General features: G+C 38.1%; 2 protein-coding genes across 2 annotated transcripts in view; one reads left to right on the top strand and one right to left on the bottom strand.

Annotated features, from left to right (window-relative positions):
• Nucleotides 1-639, top strand: part of ephx2 (epoxide hydrolase 2, cytoplasmic) — a 46,686-nt gene extending 46,047 nt beyond the window's left edge. The window contains exons 17-18 of the mRNA XM_078165871.1: nt 46-126; nt 233-639. Of these exons, the coding sequence (XP_078021997.1) occupies nt 46-126; nt 233-379 (228 nt within the window). The 3' untranslated portion in view covers nt 380-639. The remainder of the gene's footprint in view (nt 1-45; nt 127-232) is intronic.
• Nucleotides 640-1,233: 594 nt separating this feature from the next.
• plaat1l (phospholipase A and acyltransferase 1-like) lies at nt 1,234-10,693 on the bottom strand. Its single transcript, XM_033616142.2, has 5 exons — nt 10,536-10,693; nt 4,091-4,220; nt 3,869-3,957; nt 3,595-3,759; nt 1,234-1,787 (listed from the first exon to the last, which is right to left on the bottom strand). The coding sequence occupies exons 1-5, from the start codon at nt 10,542-10,544 to the stop codon at nt 1,722-1,724; spliced, it is 459 nt and encodes a 152-aa protein (XP_033472033.1). The 5' UTR covers nt 10,545-10,693; the 3' UTR covers nt 1,234-1,721.
• Nucleotides 10,694-11,491: the final 798 nt, after the last annotated feature.

Genomic DNA, 11,491 nt, shown 5'->3' with positions numbered 1-11,491 from the left:
ATGTGAGAGACTTTCTTTGTGTGTGTGTGTGTGTGTGTGTGTTAGGTGCTGACGCCCGCCCTGATGGTGACGGCAGGTAAAGACCCGGTGCTGCTGCCGGCCTTGTCCAAAGGGATGGAGGACTTGGTGAGGAAAACAAACCATCAATCAATCAATCAGTCCTCCTCAATGACAGACAGTGTGATTATAGATTATTGGAAATGAATGCGCTGTTTCCGTTTGTGAACCGCAGATCCCGAACCTGAGACGAGGACACATAGAGGAGTGTGGACACTGGATTCAGATGGACAAGCCGGCGGAGACAAACAGCATCTTGATTTCATGGCTGAAAGAAACACTGAAGGAGGCGGCAGGCGGCGGCGTGGGCTCCAAACTGTGACAGCGCCACAGCAAAGTTGATCTCTGTCTGAACATCGCTTTCCTCTTTTACTATATAATAATCCCAAATGTAACATTTTGTTGTTTCGGACTGAAAGACGTCACCTTTGGTTGGGTAAAGTTTGATGGACATTTTCTAACATTTCTGTCGCAGTAATCAATAATTAATAAGTCAGATCAATAACAGCAGGGTAACTGATGATGAAAAATGTTGTTCTGTTAATGAACCTTGAAAACATGTTAAAGTTCTACGTCACTAAACAGCTGTGAGTGTTTATTGTAGCAGCAGGAAACACACCGAGTGACACAAGGAGACACAAAATGACCCCAGAGACACGGACTGACCACAAAGAGACACAAAATGACAGTGAGATGCAAAATGACCCGAAAGAGACCCACAAGGACCCCAGAGGCATAAAATGACCCCAGAGGTATAAAATGACCCCAGAGGTATGACCACAAGGAGACACAAAATGACCCCAAAGAGACAAAATGGTCCCAGAGACCCAAAAATGACCACAAGGACGCACTAAATGACCACAAAGAGAAACACAAACTGACAACTAAATGCAAAATGACCGCAAAGAGACCCAAAATTACCCAAAGAGACAAAATGGCCCCAGAGACCCAAAAATGACCCCAAGGAGACATAAAATGTTGTCCCCAGTTTGTCCTTTACACTTGTAGCCCACAACAAGAGACTGTTCGTGTTAGGAGTGTTCTCACCTCCTGAAAATACTCCTGACAGATGTTTGGGTTTGGTGACATTTTGACATTTCACTGCAGAGATTTGGGAAAAACAAACTGAGGCGGAGAGTCAAATTTTATGACCGACAGTCATGATGGACAAAAATATGAGAATAAGGCTCAGATTTATTCAACTGGTCTGGAAATGCAGACAAAGCTTTATGTGACTGGAGGTTTAAATAAGAAAAAAGACAACAAAACAAATACTCCAATATTAAGAAGAGGAACATAGTGAGATGGGAAAATGATGTAAGAAATTATAGATAAAAACTGAATCAACCCTTTGTAACCTGGAGCGACGTCACTTTTCTTGAGCTGCTTTCAGACTGCTTTGAGACTTTCTATCTCAAGAACAAAGTAAATATTTAGCAAAAAAGTCACAATAAAGTCATTAAGAGCTCATATTACAACTTTTTCTTGTAATATATGAATTTTTCCTCTGAATAATGACTTTTAAAATATTGTTTTTACTCAAATTTTCACGTCAATATACATTAAATATCTGGTTCTTCCTCTTAATGCAGGACCATTTTCCTTGAAGTCAGAACAATGTTGCCCTCTGGTGGTCGAGATGAGAACTGAATGTAAAGCATTGTTCAGAGTTTTTTCTCCTCAAACAGCTTCTTCCAGGCCGGCATGATGTGTTCATAAATTCTCTCGATCTGTAACACACAAACACAAACATATGTCAGGTGGTCAACACACGTTTAAACAAACAATGTCCTGCAGGAGTGAAAGTCTCTGCGTTTCAAGGGGTTAAGATTCACGAAAAGTTTTCTTCATCGTTCCAACTTCCAACCTCCACAGACACACACAGGTTTAACCAGCCTGCTTATTCATTCAGTTATAGGTGAATTCAGTGTGTCATAGATCATATTAACAGACTGGAGTTTATGAGAGATAAACAGTTTTTGCGTCTAAATGTTGGTCATTTTGCTTTAAATCCTCGCTCAACATTTTAATACGATGATTAAGATGAGCGAGTACACCATTATCTGTATCTGTTCAACCAACTAAATTAACTGTATGCATATCTGTAATCGGAAGGGGCGGGGCTGGAACAGGAAGTGGGCCGTATTTAAACTGAAAGTTGATGTTTTAAGCTTGAAATTGACATGAGTTGGGTCAACATTTTTTGGACATTTAATCAACTATTTTTGACATTTTATTAACTTTTTTTCCTAAGCTTTTAATAATATTTTCAGACATTTTATCAACTATTTTTGGACATTTATTACCATTTTTTGAGACATTTTATGAACATTTTTTAGACATTTCATCGGACATTTTGTCAACTATTTTTGGACATTTTATTAATATTTTTTTTTGGACATTTTATTCACTTTTTTTCTAAGCTTTTAATAATATTTTCAGACATTTTGTCAACATTTTATCAATGTTTTTTTGACATTTTATCAACTTTTTTTCTAAGCTTTTGATAATATTTTCAGACATTTTATCAGCTACTTTTGGACATTTATTACCATTTTTTGGGACATTTTATGAACATTTTTTTAGACATTTTATGAACATTTTTTTAGACATTTTATTAACATTTTATCGGACATTTGATGAACTTTTTTTTCAACCTTTTAATAATATTTCAGACATTTTGTCAACTATTTTTGGACATTTTATTAATATTTTTTTCTGACCTTTTAATCATATTTTATGGGCATTTTATCAACATCTTTTGGACATTTCATTAATCTTTTTTTAAGCTTTTAATAATATTTTTCAGACATCTTATTAACATTTTATTGGACATTTTATTGACTTTTAACCTTTTAATAATATGTCAATATGTCAACTGTTTTTCGGACATTTCATTCTTTTTTTTTTTTAATTGATATTTTTTGGACATTTTATTCACTATTTTTCTAAGCTATTAATAATATTTTCAGACATTTTATTAACATTTTATCAACTTTTTTTTTGACATTTTATCAACTTTTTTAGGACATTTTATTAATACTTCTCAGTTTTTTATAAACATTTTTTAGACATTTTATTAACTATTTTTGGACATTTTATTAACTTTTTTGGACATTTTATTAATATTTTTCAATTATTTTATTAACATTTTTTTTAACATTTTATCAATATGTTTTTAGACATTTTAATAATATTTTTCAGACATTTTATTGATATTTTATCGGACATCTGATGAACTTGTTTTTCAACCTTTTAAAAATATTTCAGACATTTTATTATTATTTTTTGGACATTTTATCAACATTGTTTTGGGCAAATTTCAATATGACAACTTTGACCATTCCATTAGTTTTTACTGTCTCTTTGGGATGACAGACACTTTTAGTAGCGTGGATCTTTAAGTGTTTATATATATTAAGTTATATAAAAACTGTTTTTTCTTGCAGCTCAGAACAGACAGCACAAATTATTAGTTTCTCAAAAGTATATCATTTCAACATAAACAACAACTGTCATCATCCTCCGTCCACTGACCTGTTCAGACTTTTTGACTCCGTATCTGAAAAGCGTCGCCTGGTGCTCGCTGTTATGAAACAGGATATCGAACGTCACCTCACGCCCCATCATGTCATCGATGGCCGGCTTCACCACCGTGTGAAAGTCCCGGGCCGAGAACAAGTCGTCCAGCATGTTGCTGACCTGCGGCGTGTTGAAGGCAGATTCATCAGGACCACAAAGGCTTTGACATTATTACAGTAATACATGATATTTGAGTAGATTATTATTCGTCGTCTATGAGTAAGTTGACCTTGTATTTTTTCCCCAGCAGCTCCAGTGGATCCAGTTTGACCTCTGACCTCAGAGCGCGGCCAAAGAGCGGCAGCTTGGAGTCTGAATCTGACCAAAAAAATAAAGAAATTGCATTCATGAGAATGAGACAGATACATGTTCAAAGTAACCTTGACTTTTAATCACTAAAATTTAATCAGCAAATTGTTGAGTAAAATCAGTCCAACAGTAAAACACCAACCTCGAGATGTCAGGTGGGCGACGTAAGGAACTCCATCCCTCTCTCCGTAGTACACTGCAAAATGAGAGAAGTATTTGTTCCTGCGATACTCCACGATGTCCCCCGGGAACAACTGGGGGTTAGAATGTTTCTGCGGAGACAACAAAGTGATTATCAATTTAATAATACCACAGAAAGAGTCAAGTTCCTCTCACAGTTTACATCATGTCATGTCTGATTTCAAGGCCTTATTGCGACATGGTGTCCATGAGAATGAGAGGGACGCAAGGTGACAGTAACCTTGACCTTTGATAACCAAAATCTGATCAGTTCATCACTGAGTTCAAGTGGATTTTGTGCCAAATTTGATAAAATTCTTTCAAGACCTTCTCAAGTTATCACTCTCACGAGGATGAGACAGACATGAGGTCACAGTAACCTTGACCTGTGACCACCAAAATCTAATAAAGTCATGGTTCAGTCCAAGCGAACATTTGTGCCAAATTTGAGGAAATCTCCTCAAGGCCCTCTTGAGATATCTGTGGAACACCTTGAGGAAGGTTCCTCAAATTTGGCACAAACGTCCACTTGTACTTAACGATGATCTGATTATTAAATTCAGTGGTCAGTGGTCACTGTGACCCCGTCAGTTGTATTCTCATGATTTGATATCTCCAAATCACCTTCAAGAATTTTTTTTTTTAATTTGGCAAAAACACCCCCTTTGAGTCAAAGACATACTGGTTACAATTTAGTGGTCAAAGGTCAAGGTCACTGTGACCTTGTGTCCATCTCTTTCTTGTAAATGCTGTATCTCAAGAACACCTTCGGGAACGTCTTCAAATTTGACACAAACATCCACTTGGACTCAGTGATTACTGATTACATTTTTGTGGTCAAAGGTCACTGTGACCTTGCATCCATCTCATTCTCAGGAGTGCCATATCAAAATAAAACTGAGTGTGAACGTGATATCTCAAGAACACCTTTGGGAATGTCTTCAAATTTGGCACAAACATCCACTTGGACTCAGTGATTACTGATTATATTATTGTGGTCAAAGATCACTGTGACCTTGCATCCATCTCATTCACAGGAGTGCCATATCCAAATAAAACCTTAAGTGAATGTGAACGTGATATCTCAAGAACACCTTCGGGAATGTCTTCAAATTTGGCACAAACATCCACTTGGACTCAGTGATTACTGATTACATTTTGTGGTCAAAGGTCACTGTGACCTTGCATCCATCTCATTCTCAGGAGTGCCATATCAAAATAAAACTTTGAGTGTGAACGTGATATTTCAAGAACACCTTCGGGAATGTCTACAAATTTGGCACAAACATCCACTTGGACTCAGTGATTACTGATTACATTTTTGTGGTCAAAGGTCACTGTGACCTTGCATCCATCTCATTCTCAGGAGTGCCATATCAAAATAAAACTGAGTGTGAACGTGATATCTCAAGAACACCTTCGGGAATGTCTTCAAATTTGGCACAAACATCAACTTGGACTCAGTGATTACTGATTATATTATTGTGGTCAAAGGTCACTGTGACCTTGCATCCATCTCATTCACAGGAGTGCCATATCCAAATAAAACCTTAAGTGAGTGTGAACGCGATATCTCAAGAACACCTTCGGGAATGTCTTCAAATTGGGCACAAACATCCACTTGGACTCAGTGATTACTGATTACATTTTTGTGGTCAAAGGTCACTGTGACCTTGCATCCATCTCATTCTCAGGAGTGCCATATCAAAATAAAACCTTAAGTGAGTGTGAACGTGATATCTCAAGAACACCTTCGGGAACGTCTTCAAATTTGACGCAAACATCCACTTGGACTCAGTGATTACTGATTACATTTTTGTGGTCAAAGGTCACTGCGACCTTGCATCCATCTCATTCTCAGGAGTGCCATATCAAAATAAACCTTAAGTGAGTGTGAACGTGATATCTCAAGAACACCTTCGGGAATGTCTTCAAATTTGGCACAAACATCCACTTGGACTCAGTGATTACTGATTATATTATTGTGGTCAAAGGTCACTGTGACCTTGCATCCATCTCATTCTCAGGAGTGCCATATCAAAATAAAACTGAGTGTGAACATGATATCTCAAGAACACCTTCGAGAATGTCTTCAAATTTGGCACAAACATCCACTTGGACTCAGTGATTACTGATTATATTTTTGTGGTCAAAGGTCACTGTGACCTTGCATCCATCTCATTCTCAGGAGTGCCATACCCAAATAAAACCTTAAGTGAATGTGAACGTGATATCTCAAGAACACCTTCGGGAATGTCTTCAAATTTGGCACAAACATCCACTTGGACTCAGTGATTACTGATTACATTTTGTGGTCAAAGGTCACTGTGACCTTGCATCCATCTCATTCTCAGGAGTGCCATATCAAAATAAAACTTTGAGTGTGAATGTGATATTTCAAGAACACCTTCGGGAATGTCTACAAATTTGGCACAAACATCCACTTGGACTCAGTGATTACTGATTATATTATTGTGGTCAAAGGTCACTGTGACCTTGCATCCATCTCATTCACAGGAGTGCCATATCAAAATAAAACCTTAAGTGAGTGTGAACGTGATATCTCAAGAACACCTTCGGGAATGTCTTCAAATTTGGCACAAACATCAACTTGGACTCAGTGATTACTGATTATATTATTGTGGTCAAAGGTCACTGTGACCTTGCATCCATCTCATTCACAGGAGTGCCATATCCAAATAAAACCTTAAGTGAGTGTGAACGCGATATCTCAAGAACATCTTCGGGAATGTCTTCAAATTTGGCACAAACATCCACTTGGACTCAGTGATTACTGATTACATTTTTGTGGTCAAAGGTCACTGTGACCTTGCATCCATCTCATTCTCAGGAGTGCCATATCAAAATAAAACCTTAAGTGAGTGTGAACGTGATATCTCAAGAACACCTTCGGGAACGTCTTCAAATTTGACGCAAACATCCACTTGGACTCAGTGATTACTGATTACATTTTTGTGGTCAAAGGTCACTGCGACCTTGCATCCATCTCATTCTCAGGAGTGCCATATCAAAATAAACCTTAAGTGAGTGTGAACGTGATATCTCAAGAACACCTTCGGGAACGTCTTCAAATTTGGCACAAACATCCACTTGGACTCAGTGATTACTGATTATATTATTGTGGTCAAAGGTCACTGTGACCTTGCATCCATCTCATTCTCAGGAGTGCCATATCAAAATAAAACTGAGTGTGAACATGATATCTCAAGAACACCTTCGAGAATGTCTTCAAATTTGGCACAAACATCCACTTGGACTCAGTGATTACTGATTATATTTTTGTGGTCAAAGGTCACTGTGACCTTGCATCCATCTCATTCTCAGGAGTGCCATACCCAAATAAAACCTTAAGTGAATGTGAACGTGATATCTCAAGAACACCTTCGGGAATGTCTTCAAATTTGGCACAAACATCCACTTGGACTCAGTGATTACTGATTACATTTTGTGGTCAAAGGTCACTGTGACCTTGCATCCATCTCATTCTCAGGAGTGCCATATCAAAATAAAACTTTGAGTGTGAATGTGATATTTCAAGAACACCTTCGGGAATGTCTACAAATTTGGCACAAACATCCACTTGGACTCAGTGATTACTGATTATATTATTGTGGTCAAAGGTCACTGTGACCTTGCATCCATCTCATTCTCAGGAGTGCCATATCAAAATAAAACCTTAAGTGAGTGTGAACGTGATATCTCAAGAACACCTTCGGGAATGTCTTCAAATTTGGCACAAACATCCACTTGGACTCAGTGATTACTGATTACATTTTGTGGTCAAAGGTCACTGTGACCTTGCATCCATCTCATTCTCAGGAGTGCCATATCAAAATAAAACTTTGAGTGTGAACGTGATATTTCAAGAACACCTTCGGGAATGTCTACAAATTTGGCACAAACATCCACTTGGACTCAGTGATTACTGATTACATTTTTGTGGTCAAAGGTCACTGTGACCTTGCATCCATCTCATTCTCAGGAGTGCCATATCAAAATAAAACTGAGTGTGAACGTGATATCTCAAGAACACCTTCGGGAATGTCTTCAAATTTGGCACAAACATCCACTTGGACTCAGTGATTACTGATTATATTTTTGTGGTCAAAGGTCACTGTGACCTTGCATCCATCTCATTCTCAGGAGTGCCATACCCAAATAAAACCTTAAGTGAATGTGAACGTGATATCTCAAGAACACCTTCGGGAATGTCTTCAAATTTGGCACAAACATCCACTTGGACTCAGTGATTACTGATTACATTTTGTGGTCAAAGGTCACTGTGACCTTGCATCCATCTCATTCTCAGGAGTGCCATATCAAAATAAAACTTTGAGTGTGAATGTGATATTTCAAGAACACCTTCGGGAATGTCTACAAATTTGGCACAAACATCCACTTGGACTCAGTGATTACTGATTACATTTTGTGGTCAAAGGTCACTGTGACCTTGCATCCATCTCATTCTCAGGAGTGCCATATCAAAATAAAACTTTGAGTGTGAACGTGATATTTCAAGAACACCTTCGGGAATGTCTACAAATTTGGCACAAACATCCACTTGGACTCAGTGATTACTGATTACATTTTTGTGGTCAAAGGTCACTGTGACCTTGCATCCATCTCATTCTCAGGAGTGCCATATCAAAATAAAACTGAGTGTGAACGTGATATCTCAAGAACACCTTCGGGAATGTCTTCAAATTTGGCACAAACATCAACTTGGACTCAGTGATTACTGATTATATTATTGTGGTCAAAGGTCACTGTGACCTTGCATCCATCTCATTCACAGGAGTGCCATATCCAAATAAAACCTTAAGTGAGTGTGAACGCGATATCTCAAGAACACCTTCGGGAATGTCTTCAAATTTGGCACAAACATCCACTTGGACTCAGTGATTACTGATTACATTTTGTGGTCAAAGGTCACTGTGACCTTGCATCCATCTCATTCTCAGGAGTGCCATATCAAAATAAAACTTTGAGTGTGAACGTGATATTTCAAGAACACCTTCGGGAATGTCTACAAATTTGGCACAAACATCCACTTGGACTCAGTGATTACTGATTACATTTTTGTGGTCAAAGGTCACTGTGACCTTGCATCCATCTCATTCTCAGGAGTGCCATATCAAAATAAAACTGAGTATGAACGTGATATCTCAAGAACACCTTCGGGAATGTCTTCAAATTTGGCACAAACATCAACTTGGACTCAGTGATTACTGATTATATTATTGTGGTCAAAGGTCACTGTGACCTTGCATCCATCTCATTCACAGGAGTGCCATATCCAAATAAAACCTTAAGTGAGTGTGAACGCGATATCTCAAGAACACCTTCGGGAATGTCTTCAAATTTGGCACAAACATCCACTTGGACTCAGTGATTACTGATTACATTTTTGTGGTCAAAGGTCACTGTGACCTTGCATCCATCTCATTCTCAGGAGTGCCATATCAAAATAAAACCTTAAGTGAGTGTGAACGTGATATCTCAAGAACACCTTCGGGAATGTCTTCAAATTTGGCACAAACATCCACTTGGACTCAGTGATTACTGATTACATTTTGTGGTCAAAGGTCACTGTGACCTTGCATCCATCTCATTCTCAGGAGTGCCATATCAAAATAAACCTTAAGTGAGTGTGAACGTGATATCTCAAGAATGCCTCGAGAGAATTTCTTCAAATTTGGCACAAACATCCACTTGGACTCATATGAATTTGGTGGTGAAAGTTCAAAGACACTGTGAACCTGTCTGTCGCATTCTCATGAACGCTGTACCTCAAAATCAGCTTGAAGGAATTTCTTCAAATTTGGCACAAATGTCCACCTGGACTCAGAGGTCAGGGTAAGTGACGCCTCAGAAACACGTTTTCGGCCATAACTCAAGAATTCCTACATTAATTATGACAAAACTTCACACAAATGTCTAACAGGATGAAATAATGAAGTGATGACATTTTATATCCAAAAGGTCAGAGGTCAGCTTCACTGTGACATCATCATGTTCAGCATAGAACACTTTTCTGTCCATTATTCAACGTCTTATCAGAGCTGTAAGAGGAACGTGACGGGGTTGTGCAAGCGTACAACCATAAAACCACGAAGACAGCTGTTACAATTTTAAACTTGATGTTTCCAAGCATTAAAATCTAAATGTTAATCAATGAATTTTGATAAAAAATACTTTTTTTGTTTACAGCGTTTGAACAACCCTTTTGGTGCTCTCTAAGAGCTAAAAATACAACACGTCTGTGATTTATCACATCTCCACAGTACAAACTTTGTTCTTATTATCTGCACTTATGTCGTTGACAAAACTCTAAATTAAATTAACTTTTTATGAAAAGAAGAAATCATATTTCATGCCGTACTCACCAGGCCCATGGGTTTAGGTATTTACTGCAGCTTTCTTCAGTCGTTTCTGAAATTAAATCCACAACACACATACACACACAGGAACTCTTATCTGCTTTACATACGGCTGCACTGATGTGACACTTAAAAGATCACTAGTCTGTCACGGTCACAGTCCACTGACCTCACTCCCATCACCCTTCATCACACCTACGCATCATCACAATCTCTTCAGACTTCATTCTGTGGTGTCTTAGCTTCACTTCAGGTGTCTCTTTGAAGGTCGGGGTGATTTTTTTGGGGACATTCTGCACGTTTTTTTTTACATCAGGGACCACCATGAGTCCCTCAGTGTCGTTGTCCCTCCACCTCTGGGTGTGTGCAGCAGGTGTTTCCTAAACAGAGAATATGAAAAGAGGAAGTAGCTTCAACGCAGCGTTAATCAGACGTGTTTTATTAGAGATGTGAAGGCACTGTGAGCAACACACCCGCCAGCCTCACTGTGGAGACACGTTTGTGTTTCTGTCTGTGCAGGCTCCACCAAAATACAAAGAGTGAGCTTCAGAGTCCTTAAACTTTGTACAGAGCCAGGCTAGCTGTTTCCCCCCGCTCCCAGCCTTTATGCTAAGCTAGGCTAATCCTAAATGTACAGAGGCCGAGAATGGCTGTGGTTGCAATCATTTTTAATGTCATAGAAGCAAATAAGAAACATCAATACTTGAATCTGGACGGCCAATGAATACTAACTTTTTGACATTTAAAACCACTACATTCGTCACATTAAAAGAAATTACTTTAAAAACCATGTATCTCTCTTTGTTTTGAATTCACCTTTGAAATTATCAAATTAAATTTCTTGATTTGCAATTTCAAAAACTAAATTCAATTTATGTTTCAATGTCTGCAAATTCCGATCCAAAAATTTAAGTTTCGTAATTTAAAAAAATAATAGATTCAGGTTTCTAAAATTCAGTTGG

Source organism: Epinephelus lanceolatus, chromosome 24, assembly GCF_041903045.1.
Source record: "Epinephelus lanceolatus isolate andai-2023 chromosome 24, ASM4190304v1, whole genome shotgun sequence".
NCBI lineage: Eukaryota > Metazoa > Chordata > Actinopteri > Perciformes > Serranidae > Epinephelus > Epinephelus lanceolatus.
This window is presented reverse-complemented; position numbering and strand designations above follow the sequence as displayed.